The sequence below is a fragment of the Hyalella azteca genome, unplaced genomic scaffold (genome assembly GCF_000764305.2).
Source record: "Hyalella azteca isolate HAZT.00-mixed unplaced genomic scaffold, Hazt_2.0.2 contig13134, whole genome shotgun sequence".
NCBI lineage: Eukaryota > Metazoa > Arthropoda > Malacostraca > Amphipoda > Hyalellidae > Hyalella > Hyalella azteca.
In genome coordinates, this window is record NW_025943067.1 from 55,704 (window position 1) to 69,380 (window position 13,677).

At 34.0% G+C, this 13,677-nt stretch overlaps 1 protein-coding gene across 3 annotated transcripts in view; it reads left to right on the plus strand.

Moving 5' to 3' along the window:
- LOC108677480 (complexin) overlaps positions 1 to 13,677 on the plus strand; it is a 135,991-nt gene that overhangs the window by 36,138 nt on the left and 86,176 nt on the right. For 2 of the 3 annotated variants that reach the window (XM_047883515.1, XM_047883517.1), the window contains exon 3: positions 5,015 to 5,023. The exons of the other annotated variant lie outside the window; for it this stretch is intronic. In XM_047883515.1, the coding sequence (XP_047739471.1) occupies positions 5,015 to 5,023 (9 nt within the window). The remainder of the gene's footprint in view (positions 1 to 5,014; positions 5,024 to 13,677) is intronic. 3 annotated transcript variants of the gene reach the window in all.

Below are 13,677 nucleotides of genomic sequence, written 5' to 3' on the forward strand. Positions count from 1 at the left end.
AGCATCCTTGAATCGCTACCAAGCATCCTCAGTAGCGACGAACTGTCGAATGCTTGTACGATGCTTTGTAAGGCATTAACGTTTGACTTTGTAATGAGCTTACGTTACAAGCGCTATTCCAGGTCGAGGCAATGCTTAAACACACCAGCGTGACATCGACTTCTGCAACGTGTGAATAGACATGAAGCCAGAACTGAATTTGAGGTTTTCAACATGAAGTTTAATTTATCGAAACACAATGAAAACATTCAATGAATTTCGACTGCATCTTGTCCTGAATAAAATGGGAAATAGATTTAAATGTTGTTGAATATGCTTTTACATTGGTCAAAAATGGATTTTTCATGAGTAAAACCTTTTTTAAACTTTAAATGATTATCAGTATCTAAATTAAAATAAAATGTTCCAAAAAAATCAGAATTCAAGAATCCACTTATAAGACATTCACTCATTCACTAAGGCCTTTGCTGCATGGAGACTAAATATGCTATTACTTGATTTCATGAAAGATTATTTCTTTGCCTCGTAATACAAATGAGCATTATTATGTCATCTTAATCTTCTCTTCGGAAGCTGGTTATGTGACTCACAAATGTTTCATAATTTTAATCTCGATGAATTTATCCTTAAGAAGCCATCATCCTTTTTTGCTAGAGCGTCCCTTTTAAATTCTTTCTTACATTTGACTTTTTACTCGATATGACTTGCTCGATCGCGCGCTGATGGAGTTCTCCTCTAACGAGCCTGAAAAGTAATATAAAAAGAGCTGCCGAAGACACGCCATTAGCGGTGCATCGGAGAAATCGCAATCAATTTTGGTTTGTAAAAATGACGCACTGTCATTGGAATGGAACTCGTCATCATTTCCTCCGGAAAAATGTTCCTTTAAAAGTTACTTTCTGTGACGGTAAGATATAGAGTTTATGATATTAAATTCCGGCTAGTTTGAGCAGCAGTTTGAAATTTTCTCATAACTTATTTGTTGCATTTTATTTATGAAGGGCTTCGAAAGAATTTTTAGTCGCAAGTAAGGATCAAAAACGTAGTCTCAAACGGGTTCTAAAATGGATGCTCATCAAACCACTCGAGCTAAGCTAACTTGCTGATGAAACTCAAGCTTTCTGAAGCTCGCATAAAAATTCTTAATATCCTGACAAGTCCTGCTTTAAAAACCAATGTTTTCTTGAAGAAGGCAAGGTCGTATACTTTGAGCGGCTGAGCGTAGAGCATCGTTCAACATCAAATTTTTAGGTGAATTTTTATCGGCTGTGTGTCTGTTTTTCGATGGCCACCAAACAGCCGGTCAAGTCCCTCTATATGGAAACGCTTGAAGTTTTTTTGAGGCACCTCTTCTTTTTAAGAATTGGAGTCTCGGCAAACATTTACCAGTGCGCATGTAAGCAGCTCAGTAGTCCGCAAACTTCACCCTCTATTCAGACGTGGATGTTTTGCATGACTCGTCATCTCTTTCATAAGAGAAATAAGCCTAAAAGATTTGAATCATTTAATGAGGGTTAATATTTTCCCGGGTAGTATCATTAAAATGACCTATTTAACTCCTGGCAACATTTTCCAGGCTGATTACCTTTTAATTTTTCTGTTCTTTGTTCTATGCGTTTATTTTTATTTTAAAACCTCTCTAAAAAACTGGGGCTTATTGCTGATCTGCATAAATTGCACAATATTACCAATACTTAGAGAACGTTTTTTCTAGCCATTGTTAATGAAATCTGCCATCTTCCTGAATTCTGGCGAAAAAGACAAAATTAAACCTTGATTTCATGATAATTTTCATTATATTCCTGGTAATTTGTGGATATCTAATCTTCCAAATTTCATTGTTTCAAGATTCACTCTGTGGAATCAAATTATCTTTACAATGTCATGCATTTTGGATCAACAAGCATTGCTTGGTCGATTTTATACAGTTCTCAGCACATATCTTTTATATATATCTTGAGGTACATTAAAGACAAATGTTTAAACAATATTAACATTATTTTACCATTTTCGTTCATGTATCCATTGAAAGCGAACGATTTACAAAAAAAAAGTTCGTTTGTTCTCTTTAAACAAAGAAAGAAAAACTCTGTTCTCACGATGCCCTCCAATGTAGGGAGAATGTGTCGGCGACTTCTGGTGACGTCCATTTTTCTCCTGGCTTCTTTTTTCATGGAAGGAAAATTCTCATTAGGCAAAACAAAGGCGCCTGGTTTGTCGAGACAAAGACACGAGGGCCTCATTGTCTGTGATCACGTGTCTAGGGGCTCGGCAGGTCCGTCTTTCTCGCAGTTATTGCTGCCATAGTAATCATGTGTGCCCTGAAGCCAAAGCTGTGATTTACCCACCACAATTGACTGGTGCAGTCGTACTAATCTCGTGACGCTGGTCTATAAAAGAAGCTCTGTGATTCTTGCAGTCATGAACCGAGTGCGTGACGGCAAAGAAAACTCGCTATGTACTTTGCAATCAAGCTACCATACCAACGTTTTCATTTTGTGGGTATTGGTTTGGCTGTTGTAATGATAGTGCACAGGTGCAACTGCGCTTGTTGGAATTATAAAACGTCTTTGCAATTGCTGAGACATATGGTAAAATCCAGTCACAATTGTTAAGGGCCAATAAAAAAACCTGTTGTGATTATGAACTTATCACTATTTTATTAATTATAAGCCGACAGTCTATCATACAATGAAGGTTAGAAGCATCGTTTGAAAGAACAATGATTGTAATAGTTCAGTAACGCGCATATGTTTGCCAGTTGAAATGAAATATAACGACTTGCAATAAACATGAGACCCTCTGTGAACTCCTCACGTTTAGAAGCCGCTCGATCATGCATGATGAAAGCGTTTATATAGCCTTACCTTGTTACCAAATATTGAAGCGATGACTATACCTGGCTGGAATTCACATCATCAAAGACTGAATTTACCAGCTCTTCAGCCTGAAATTATTAGTTTGCATTTCATGTTCAGCTATATTCGCTGCTGCAACGCAGATGATCATTTCATTTTATATTATTTATTGTGTTTGCGATTATGATATGATACCCGTGTGATAAGTTACTTTTTCCAGGTCATTAAGGTATTATAGTCATTTAACCACATTTGAAATCTATTCTTTCAATGCATTTCAAAATTAATCCTACCTGTGCAGATCTCACATTCACCGCTGTTGTTCTAACGAAGACAGCGAATTAAAGCTATTCATTCAAGCAGCTATTCTTACCTTGTGCCAAAGTTATCTCTTTAAGGCCATAACTTAATTTCCATCGAAATGATTCCAAGTCTGATTAAGTTAAGATATTTTTTATATTCTAATCAAGTGAGCCTCTTCAAGCATGTGCCACTGCCAGCTTAGGAGCACTTCAGAGTAATGCACTTAATAATCGTGACGGACGACTCGTCCCTGATATCATTTTCCGAGTATTATTCTGATATCAAAATAAATATTATTCTGATATTATTATTCCGAGTATCATTCTGATATCATTTGCCGCCTGGCGAGAGCAGTAATATTTGCAGAGCCTTTGATGCTGGATTTCGCGATATGATAAGGTAATTAGTATGCTATAAAAGAAGTGATTATATATGTGCCCTGGACTGTAATAAATGTTAGGTAATTAGTATGCTATAAAATAAGTGATTATATATGTGCCTTGGACTGTAATAAATGTTAATTTTCCATAGGTTATGTCATGTTTGGTATTAGTATACTTTAAAGCAAGTGTACAGCTTTCTTTGGATGCTTATATTGTAATCAAGACGATGGTTTTGTTGTCGATGAATTTATCGTTATGTTCCATTACTCAATGCTAAAAAGTACAGTTAAATTGGCTTAATCTTATCTTTTCACGTATTGTTCAATTTTCGTTCTATGTATTGCTCTTGTGTATTCTTTCGAATTTGACTGGATATCAAGAGCCGTAAATATGTATGAATTTTTGTCCTTTGAATTTTAATTTTATGTAAGTTAAAATCGTTTCAAACAATTTTCAATGTTAGCTATTGGTTGTAGAAATAAGGTGAAAACTGGTTTTCGGTCTTCTAAAAGATTAAAACACAACCTCAATTGTCCTTAACTGTAAATATTGCTTGAATTTTGTGCAGTAGTAATTAAGTCTCTTTTCCCTATTCTGAATTAAAATAGTCGAATTTGTACCTTAAATATTTGAAGCTGAACTTTAAGCTTTAACGTTAAACTTTATCGAAACCCTAATTAACTATGATATGACCGCACAATTAATGGCCGTATCATTCACGATCGCCACAAGTTTGTCGTAGTGTGTAATACCTTCAACCTCTCTGTCTGTGTCTGCTCTTTAACTACAGCTTTCTTCGTTTATAAATGTTAGGTAATTAGTATGCTATAAAATAAGTGATTATATATGTTCCTTGGACTGTAATAAATGTTAGGTAATTAGTATGCTATAAAATAAGTGATTATGTATGTGCCCCGGACTGGAATAAATGTGAATTTTCCCATATGTTGTGTAATTTTTGGCATTAATATACTTTAAAGTAAGTGTACAGCTTTCTTTGGATGCTTATATTGTAATCAAGACGATGGTTTTGTTGTCGATCAATTTATCGTTATGTTCCATTACTTAATGCAAAAAAGTACAGTTAAATTCGCTTCATCTTATCTGTTCACGTGTTGTTCAATTTCCGTTCTATGTATTGCTCATGTGTATTCTTTCAAATTTGACTGGATATAAGAGCCGTAAATATGTATGAATTTTAGTCCATTGAATTTTAATTTTATGTAAGTTAAAATTTCCCAATTCTGAATTTAAATGGTCGAATTTTGTAACTTAAATATTTAAAGCTGAATTTTAAGCTTTAACGTTAAATTTTAGCGACGCTAATTAACAATGATATGACCGCACAATTAATGACCGTATCATTCACGATCGCCACAAGTTTGTCGTAGTGTGTAATACCTTCAACCTCTCTGTCTGTGTCTGCTCTTTAACTACAGCTTTCTTCGTTTCCCCTTCTTCTTGGATCAGGAGCTGCAGGTATTTCCTTCTGCCTGATGTTTTATTCATTTTTCTTATCACAAGTTTTAGCAGTTTCGGATTTAATTTCATCGAGATTTTTTATCATATATTCATTTGAGGCGTTGAGCGGCGCTTGAGCCTTTTCTCTCTTATATAGAGAAATAAATATTCAGCCTACCGCTTCAGTTTTTTCACCATCTCTTCGACTAAAATTTAGTTGGAAACTTTAGACCTATGAAGACATGAATTAGTTTTTCTTATTACTTCTGTTTTTCTTTTCCTATTGTGACTGTTATAATTTTTTCCTATTAGCCATATCAAAATAAGAACAATGATTGCAGGGATGAAAATTATTTATATTTCTACAAAAAAAAACTAACGGTAATCACTTTTTATTTCACTTTCGCTCATTACAACTTGTGAATCTAAAAAGTTTCATAACGACGAAATAGCTAGATTCACTTTTCAACAGTCAACATAAAGTTAAATCCTGATTTATTCTTTTGAAAAATCACGTGAATGATGAATATAATATAGTTTTATCATTTTACAAATTTTGCTAGAGCACGCACGATATCTCGATGCAAGCCGCTCACAATTTTTTTAGTTTCCAGTTCCGAAGAAATTTATCAGTCTTTTTTTAACTGCTTAGTTCGACTGCCTTGTGAAATTATGGTTTAGATTTTGCAATGCAGCGGAGTAGCTTGACAGAGAACATCAAATTGCACGTTAATATAATGTTAGCATCTAGCATAAAAATGTAATTGGTTAAAAGTTGAATTTCTCAGATATTAACAGACAAATTATTCCGTTCAAATTTAGATTTACGACACTTCCATCAGAGTTTGAAATATATCAGGGAATTACTGATATATTCGCCCATTTTTTGTACGAATAGACGGAAAAAAATGCATACTGGAGAAATTATGCAATCATTATTTGCACCAGTGTTATTAAAAAGCAATTTCGAATGCAACGCTGATTTTTTGGATTTAGTCACTATGATTGCTCTGCAGCCCTTGGCTGTTCAAACGTGCTTCTGATTCTATTAATTTGCTAGAGCAAATTGGTTTTACACAGTCAAGGTGAGTCATTTATTTATCTATTATTATATTTTTCATTTATTAATAAATTCACATATATAAAATTGGACTTACTTTTGATAATAATAATTTACACGGGGGAGATTATCATTTAAAGAGTTAACATGATGATTTGTGAGTCAATTTCTGTTTCCTGTGTTGCATCTGAAGCAATAATAGAGATAAAAACGAATATATTTAGGTTTCTGAATTAGGATGGAAATTAGTGCAATGTTAAATAAGTTATTATTTAAGCGGAATCCAGTTATAAAATGAATGTTGGTCACCATCGTAGATATTACGTGCCGTGTAATAAAATATACATAGTTTTTTACAAAAAAATCCAATAAAATCGTGAAAAATCATTCAATACTATAAACATTTACATCTACAAAATTTACACCAACTTGATTCTCTACTTCCGCTGTGAAATTTCCTGTTGCCTACGTATTACCTTATATTAGTATTGACAGGCTAAAATCAATAACGTTTTCCCAAAAATATTTCGTGATTTCATAGTTGCCATCATCAGAAAGAGGAAATTTTCTGATTTTTTTTCTCCCAATTTGTAAATCACAGTAGCCAATTAAAATTAAATGGCACGTAAATTGAAAAGTTTACATGGAGAATGCACACTGGGTTTACTGGAAGTTTTGAGATTAAGCCTTTTCAGAGAATTCATGTAAGGTTCACCACTCTGTTGTGAAGTAAAGTTCAAAGTTAGGTTCACAAAATAACATCGCTTTTAATTTAAATATATTAGAAAAAAAAACAGTTTCTAATTCTCTCAAAGATGGATAAAGATAATTTTTTTCTTTATCCCAATGAAGCCGAAATCCACAAATCCAGATGAGAAACAGAGCTGACGCAAAGCAAAACTGATTTGCTCAAAATAATCCTAAAATTCGGAAGAATTTTTCGAATTGATTTGACGCAGTAACTGAGTAAACCAATTCTACTCGGAAATCCGCTTATGGTAAACCAATTGTTTGCTCGGCAAAGTAAATTTCGCTCTCCCGCATTGCAATATTGAGGCAGGAATTGCATAATGGCATTCCTTTATTGAGGCAGGAATTGCATAATGGCATTCCTATATTGAGGCAGGAACAGCATAATGGCATTCCTTTATTGAGGCAGAATTGCATAATGGCATTCCTTTATTGAGGCAGGAACAGCATAATGGCATTCATTTATTGAGGCAGGAACAGCATAATGGCATTCCTTTATTGAGGCAGGAATGGCATAATGGCATTTCTTTATTGAGGCAGGAACAGCATAATGGCATTCCTTTATTGAGGCAGGAATTGCATAATGGCATTCCTGTATCGAGTGAGGAATTGCACTTTATGTGCAACTATTATTTATTTTTGCAGTGTAACATCCGATCTAATATATTATAGAAGCACAACTTCATGATAATTATTTGCAACCGATAAAACTTTATTTGATTCGCGTAAATATTGTGGAATCATTTAATTGCCCACGTATCGCTTGTTTAATACTTGGGTAATGTAAATGAACGTCGCATGAATATTTGTGTAGTTTGAAACAAGACATGGAGGTTTGCGGCAGTTTTTTCAAATGTTTATTCCATGCACTTGGATCTCATGCATAACACAACCTCTCTTATTTGATCCACCGAGGAGTGTGAAAAGTTAGTGACAGTATAGAAGAGTTTTAGATTCATTTTTCATTGGAATTTAAATAAGATCATTTGATGGAGATGAATTTTGTTTTGTTCACTATTTCTGGAACTGAAACGAAAATTACACTATATATTCTTGTAAAATAACTTGAAGTTTTTGTTAAAACTCTCGCTTGTTGGAGTAAATAAGTTTTAGTTTACATGCATGCACCTTGATGAAAATTAACTATAAAATCCTGCGCGATTAACTCTTTTTGTGTAAAAATCTTGTCTTGTAGTTACCAGACAACTTGAGCTCAATAGAATGTTCTTTATTGTCAAACAAATTTACTTCGTAAAATTTCTGTTAGCACAGCATTGTGATCCGTTCTGTATTTCGCTTTTTTAAACTTTGGCCTCGAAACTTTCTTATTCGATAGCATGAAGGAGTCTAGAAAGAATTGGTTCTTTGATGCGAGAATCATTTCTTGCTGTTGTGTTGCCAGACAACAACGAACTTCTTCGGAAACTTTATTTTATTGTCTCTGTTAGTTGAGAAGAAACACGAAAAACTGGAATGTTTAAGTCCATTCGTCTCGCGCTAAAACGCAACACAGTCGTGCATAAATTCGAACAAGGCTGGATGGAATATTTCACTATAAGTTGTACGTGCATGACCGATAAATAGTGACTTTATCTAGTGAAACAAAATATGTCAGTCAAAATGATTTGGAACAGATAGTAACACCGGAATAAATATACTGATATTTGTTGTGAAGACATAGGAATACCGTTTAGATGGAAATGAACGATTGAGAAAAATCGATAAAATATTTTTAATTTGTGAAATTTTACGAACGAAAGTTTGATCAAAGTCATGGGCTTAGGTAGTTAAATATCAACATATTAGATTATATATTTCCTGGATACAACAAATTGAAAGAATTTTGATCTGAGAGTGAATATGTTATCGCGAATTTGGTTTTAATTTGCAATGATTGCATTTCTACGTTGTAATAACCATGAAGAGATTCGAGATCTGGCCGATTTTGATACAGCGTGAAACCTAGCTAATGAATTACAAGACATATGTAAACAAAATTTATCTATTAAAAGGAGGATATATCGTGATAATTTCTCTCAACTTGCGAAAGTTTGAATTAAATCAAAAAATGTTGTGCTACACTTTATACATTTATCAGCATTCAATTCAATTATTTAAGGGAAATTTTCGTCTAGCTTTTCAGATAGTTGGGATCAAACGGCCGCTGCTCAAGAAGTTTTCCTGTTAGAAAGTTGTGTGAAAAATAGAGTAGAAATGTTGGAACTCGTTTGTACTGGGGATTTGAACGTAGAAAATAGAGTAAAAATATCTGCAGCACGCTTTCACCGGAACTTGTAATGCTAAAAATTAAATAGGATTCGGTGCAAAACGAATGGACCGTTGTTTTCCAGGCGGGGCGATACTTGGAGCGAATGCTACAAGTTTAAATTATCTAAAAAAAATTGCGGCTAGCATTCGCAAATCATTTGCAATGTACTACCTATTGAAAATTGCAACGTCTAACAAAATCTGGCGAAATGTAGCGTCTGTCTCTATAAACTCTGCGTAATTTACACCTGACATTTAACTTACCCTTTTAAGCTCTATTTGTGAAGCGAGTGCGATATAGAACGAGCCTAGTTGTGCACATAGTGTTCGTTCATGGTTTAAAGTCATTTTGGTTTATCATGAGATATGGTAATATTCATGTATGTAGATAAATATGGAAGTTATAGAATAATAAAAAATAAATTAATGGAAATGTTAAGTAGTCGAAATAACGTACCAATTTGCTGAACAGTCTGAATACGTTAATTATATTTTTAGAAGTAATTATTAAAAGCTAGATAAGTTTGATGTCATACAATTAGTTCCTACTTGATGTATTCTATTCGCATCTCTAATATATTTATATATTATATGCGTTTATATGTGTATATATTCTACTCGCAACAGTATAATTTAATTTTTTTTTTCATTTTGTCAATAGATTTGTTTAGATGGATGTTCACATTTGTTTCATCTCAACAACTTCCATGCTTAATGAAATTCAAATGTATTTTGTCTTGAAATAATCAAAGTTGTACTATGATGGCACTGTTGCCGTGCAAATTCTTCGAAACTTATTCCCAAAAATGCTCGCTTTAACTGAAAACAAAATCAATCACGATCATCTGACGCGTGCTGTCAATTGAAATGTGCAATCAATTAACAGAACCAGTAAACAGTAAATCTAAAACAGAAACCAGTAAAAGATTCTGTTTCGTTCTTCGTAAAATCAATTGTTCCAGTCCTGTAGCCCTGATGACGGAAGTTCTGTAGCCTCGTATCGTGAAATTTTTGGCAGAGCACTATCGGTAAATCTGCTGTTTCGCTCGGGGTTTTCAATTAAAAGTTATCTCCTTGCCTTGTTCGTAAAGTCTATAATTTTTTGGCCAAAAACTTTGACATTGAACAGATGAAACTTTGGGCATGAGATATCATCTTTGTGATACGAGATGAGTTTCAAGCTCGTCTTGCTTTCATTTTCGGATATGATGAGGTTTTGGGGGTACTGTGAAATTCGGAGCAAAATATCATTTATTTAGTGATGCTTACTTAGGTTATAAACAAATTGACCATCTAATAATTTTTTTTCAAGATACAAATTTATGACTGATTAATAAATTTATGACGAGACTGATTAATTTAAATCTCCTAGATTAATTTAAATCCCGCACACGGCAGATCATCAAATTGGAAATTGCCATCAATATTTTTATGCAAATCTCAATTGCCTAAGATGTTACTTGCAGGTTTGACTACATCTTCATGACCTCTTGATTTTCTCTGAAGTAAATTTTCCATCGTCTTTTTTTGAAATTTTAGGAGATTTCAATCATTTTATATGCATTATGGGTGGTCTTTGTTCGGCCATATCGCGAGGAACGGACGCAGGAACAATTAATCGCTGGCTTCATTACCTTAAACGAGGGACTCGAGAGCATACCTTGCTTCATAAATTCACAGTAAATGCAATAACATTTTATTTATTGAAAATTACTTTCATTACCGTGTGCATATAACGGTCATTGAGGCTTGATGCATCCATAGGCTAATTTTTAAACGGGATGTTCCTGTTAGATCTATGCAAAAAAAATTTATATTATTTTTCTAGTAGAGATTACGTAAATCGTAAAGATTAATTTTAGTAAATATTACGTAATTATGAAGACTAAGGCATCTAAACATTATTCACTGCCAAAATGGTTAAAATTTAGTAAAATTTTCATTAATGCGGACGATGAGCAGTTTTTTTTCGCGCAGCTTATACTAAACCGACGAATTCATTGAGCGAGATGCATTTCATCGCAACGACAACGCACAAAACCGACAGCTGTAACGGTTTATCTAGGCTCCCTCTCGATGGGCAGTGAAGGACCTGCCGTCAACATTTGAGCTCTTCTGAACCTCTTCCTTATCGAGTCCTGGGCCTATAATTTAAAAAAAATTAAGAGATCGTAAGTTCATCAGCCAATCATTGACAGCCTTCCAAACAAAATCCACCAATCATAGACAAGAAAATAGTGAGTAAGTATTTACGTTCACTTAGCGAGTTTTGAAAGTATGGCCCCTGGAGAGCTGGACCTCGTCGTCCTTCCTGTAATTGCTTGCGGTTAATCTCCTTGACTCACCCGAGCAATCGAACTATACGTTAACAACAGTGTTAATTGCAGAAATATTAAAAAATTACAATCGTTGATTTTAATTCATCAAAATTTGTGTTGTTTTTAATAATCAGGGCATACTGTTCTCGAAAATTCTCTAAGAATCTGAGCATTCTCTTCCGAAAAATTCTCTAAGAATCACAGCATTCTGCTCTCAAAAATTGTCTAAGAATCAGAGCATTCTGTCCTCAAAAATTCTCTAAGAATCAGAGCATTCTGTTCTCAAAAATTCTCTAGGAATCAGAGCATTCTCTTGTGAAAAATTCTCTAAGAATCTGAACATTCTGTTCTCAAAAATTCTCTAAGAATCTGAGCATTCTGTTCTCAAAAATTTTCTAAGAATCAGAGCATTCTGTTCTCAAAAATTCTCTAGGAATCAGAGCATTCTCTTGTGAAAAATTCTCTAAGAATCTGAGCATTCTGTTCTCAAAAATTTTCTAAGAATCAGAGCATTCTGTTCTCAAAAATTCTCTAAAATTCTCCAAGAATCAGAGAATTTTGCTCTCAAAAATTCTCTAACAATCAGAGCATTCTCTTCCCAAAAATTCTCTAACAATCAGGGCCTATACTTTCAAAAAAAGTTAAGAGATCGTAAGTTCATCAGCCAACCATTGACGGCCTTTCAAGCCAAATCCACCAATCATAGACAAGAAAATAGAGCGTAAGTACTTACGTTCAGTTAGCGAGTTTTGAAAGTATGGCCCCTGAGCTATATGTTCTCAAAAATTCACTAAGAATCAGGGTGTACTGTTCGGAAAAAAAATTCTCTAAGAATCAGTAAATACTGTTCTCAAAATTCCTCAAACGTTGGCTTCTTAAAATATAATTATAATAATAATTGATTATATAATTAATTGTTTATATAACTAATTTATTGTTTTCAGAAAGCTAAACAATTTTCGTAAATTTATCCTGAGAAAGTGTTTAAATTCAGTTAACACTTGCAATACTTTTCTGTACTACTTTATCGTTAAAATCACACGTTCTGTTTGCATTTGCGACCTAAAATTTCTCAGGTTTCAACACTCGGGCCAAGGGCCTCAAGTATGTTGGTTTAGAGCGCCGCGAACGTCATCATTTGGCCATAAGTTGATGAGACGTCGTCCTTCGAATTTCCTGTGCGAAGAAATGACGTCTCAAGAACGAGAAGATCGGGAAAAACTCCGCACCTCGGATCCCAGAAGAGGTCGCAATAATTAATGTGCCCTGAAAAAAAAGAACCTGAATACTTGGAAGTCTTGGCATTTTTTTACCGAGTTTTAGGGGGAGTTTTTGCTTATGTACACACTAAAATGAGGCTGGCCTTTAATGAGAAGACAGAGATGAAGCTTGACTCCGCGGCATATACATTCAACACTTGATATTCTATCAGAATTTAACTCTAATTAAATGCAGAAAAGAGACTTGGAGTTAATTTTATTGACAAAGTGAAAAATATTTGTTCAACATTGATGAAAAATCTGTCCAATATAATTATGGATGGTCATACTGCTTGAGGGTGAACAATTGTAGTTCCCACAATTTTGTTATATGTATAGGATGACAAGACGTTTTCTCAGATAACAGTTACAAGTGACATTCTTCAGTCCTACATTTCAACTAGTTTTTCATATCACAAAACATATCTTTTTCTTACAGATTTGGGGTATCTGCTATGTAGTTATTTGTAAAAGAATAATCTTCTCTTAAATTTTGCCATAGTTTACTTCATTTTAATGTTTTTTTTTGGGAAAAATAATAAAATTATTAAAATTTATCTTTAGGATTTGCATTCATCAACGTTTCTCTTGTCCAATTATAGATCTTCGATTCCTGCCTATATCTGAGGCTACAAGAAAAATCTTTTGAACCTAATTATGGATTCCGTATTACGGGGAGGTCTATCATGACATGTCGTTGATAAGCTCTCATATTAAGTGCTAGATAGCTATAATGCGCTCACTTATCTTGGCCCACTCTAACCACTTGTTTAAGTCCTCAAACTGATGGAGTTCTCCGTTATAATCGTGTCCATATCCGGAGAAATTTGCTCATAGCTCCTAAAGGTAAAAGATCTGAAGCCATACTTTCAAAACTCGCTAAGTGAACGTAAGTACTTACGCTCTATTTTCTTGTCTACGATTGGTGGATTTTGCTTGAAATGCCATCAATGATTGGCTGATGAACTTACAATCTCTTAACTTTTTTGAAAGTATGGGCCCTGCAGAGGAACAAAA